Below are 2500 nucleotides of genomic sequence, written 5' to 3'. Positions count from 1 at the left end.
ATGGGTAAGTGGGTGCATTGTTCTTCATTTGTTATTCATGGGTTTATTGTTCTTCACTTGTTATTCATTTTATGGGTGAGTGGATGCCTGTTCTTCATTTGTTATTCATGGGTGAGTGGTTGTCTGTTCTTCACTTGTTATTCATGGGTTTATTGTTCTTCACTTGTTATTCATTTTATGAGTGAGTGGATGTCTGTTCTTCATTTGTTATTCATGGGTGAGTGGTTGTCTGTTCTTCATTTGTTATTCATGGGTGAGTGGCTTCTGTTCTTCATGTGTTATTCATGGGTGAGTGGATACCTGTTCTTCATTTGTTATTCATGGGTGAGTGGATGTCTGTCCTTCATTTGTTATTCATGGGTGAGTGATTGTTCTTCATTTGTTATTCATGGGTGAGTGATTGTTCTTCATTTGTTATTCATGGGTGAGTGGATGTCTGTTCTTCATTTGTTATTCATGGGTGAGTGGATGTATTGTTCTTCATTTGTTATGCATGGGTGAGTGGGTTTATTGTTCTTCATTTGTTATTCATGGGTGAGTGGGTTTATTGTCCTTCATGTGTTATTCATTTTATGGGTAAGTGGTTTCTGTTCTTCACTGTTCTTTTTGTTATTCCGTACCTTAATTAAACTCGCAGGTGTGCAAGTGAGCAGGAGGGGGAGGGGGAGGGGGAGAAGGAAGACGAGACGGAGAAAAATAATAATAATAATAATAATAATAATAATACCACCACCACTCACAACCATCTCATGTACCCGCCAGGTCCCCAAGCCAATCAACTGGAACTGGATTTTTCGCGATTACTAGCGGGCGGGATAATAGCAAATCCTACTATATCCATTCGAGGCGTTTATCCTGACCCCGACCGCGAGAAGAAGGTGCCTTACCGAACGTGTGGAGGGCTGGAGGAGGAGGATATTCTCGAGGAGCTGGAGGGTGAGTATGAGGTTGGAGGGTGAGGTTTGGAGGGTGAGGTATGAAGGTAAGGATATTCTAGAGGGGCTGGAGGGTGAGTATGAGGTTTGGAGGGTGAGGTTTGGAGGAGGAGGATATTCTCGAGGAGCTGGAGGGTGAGTATGAGGTTGGAGGGTGAGGTTTGGAGGGTGAGGTATGAAGGTAAGGATATTCTAGAGGAGCTGCAGAGTGAGTATGAGGTTGGAGGGTGAGGTTTGGAGGGTGAGGTATGAAGGTAAGGATATTCTCGAGGAGCTGGAGAGTGAGTATGAGGTTTGGAGGGTGAGGTTTGGAGGAGAGGATATTCTCGAGGAGCTGGAGGGTGAGTATGAGGTTGGAGGGTGAGGTTTGGAGGATGAGGTTGGATGATGATGATGATGATGATGATGATGATGATGATGATAATAATAATAACAATAATAATAATAATAATAATAATAATAATAATAGAGTAACATGATTGATGATGATGATAATGATCGTAATAATAATAATAATAATAATAATAATAATAATAATACTAGAGTAACATGATTGATGATGATGATAATGATCGTAATAATAATAATAATAATAATAATAATAATAATAATAATAATAATATCCCCCACAGGCAACAACTGGTGGGAGGTGCTGACGGGGGAGGGGGAAGGGGAGGAGGGGGGGGTGTACAGCACAGCACCCCTATCCCTTCCTTCCCCTATCACCCTATCTATCTCTTTATCTATCCTACACCTCTTCCTTCAGCCCTGGTAAAGTAGTAGTGGTAGTAATAGTAATAGTAGTATCAGTAGTAGTAGCAGTAAAATTCTCACGCCTAATTCTCATCTATCTCGCCCAATTCTTATCTTTCACGCCCAATTCTTATCTTTCACGCCCAATTCTCATCCTTCACGCCCATAAACAATTTTTAACGCCCAATTCTGACCTTGTGGTTATATAAGGACTTGATCTGCTTATGTAACTTCTCCTGACCTTTCGTTATATAAAATAGATAGACAGATAGATAGATAGATAGACAATGCTTATATAAGGTTAATGTATATTGATTAACCATTAATTTATCAGTCGATGTTATGTTCATTGCTACTATTAGTGATATTATTTTTATTATTATTATTATTATTATCATTATTATTATTACTATTAATCCTACTATACTACTAATATTACCTTATACTACTACTACTACTACTACTATTACTATTACTACTACTATTAATTATTACTGCTACTGCTACTATTATTATTACAACAACAACTACTACTACTACTACTATTATTGCTACTACTACTACTACTACTATTACTACTACTAACATACTCCTTACACAATCTCTCCTATATCAGATGGCTATCCATCTATCGCCAGACGCCTTAATCCCTTATACGGGGTGGCCTTAAACAAATCGCCTCCACGTCACCCTGCTCCCCCGTCATTTCACAAAGCAGAAATATAACGAAGGCGTCGAGAGGATGAATATTCAGAAACCAGTCCAAAAATATTCATTATACTCCTTCAGATATACCCGCTATACCCCCTCTA

At 39.0% G+C, this 2500-nt stretch overlaps 1 protein-coding gene across 1 annotated transcript in view; it reads left to right on the top strand.

Annotated features, from left to right (window-relative positions):
- Positions 1 to 2500, top strand: part of Rsod (superoxide dismutase family protein Rsod) — a 21160-nt gene that overhangs the window by 12977 nt on the left and 5683 nt on the right. Inside the window, exon 15 of the mRNA XM_080265891.1 lies at positions 763 to 955. Within this exon, the coding sequence (XP_080122017.1) occupies positions 763 to 955 (193 nt within the window). The remainder of the gene's footprint in view (positions 1 to 762; positions 956 to 2500) is intronic.

Source organism: Coenobita brevimanus, chromosome 17 (assembly GCF_032717465.1).
Source record: "Coenobita brevimanus isolate Jiangsu-jjx chromosome 17, ASM3271746v2, whole genome shotgun sequence".
NCBI lineage: Eukaryota > Metazoa > Arthropoda > Malacostraca > Decapoda > Coenobitidae > Coenobita > Coenobita brevimanus.
The sequence above is the reverse complement of the archived record's forward strand: the minus strand, read 5'-3'. Positions and strand labels throughout refer to the sequence as shown.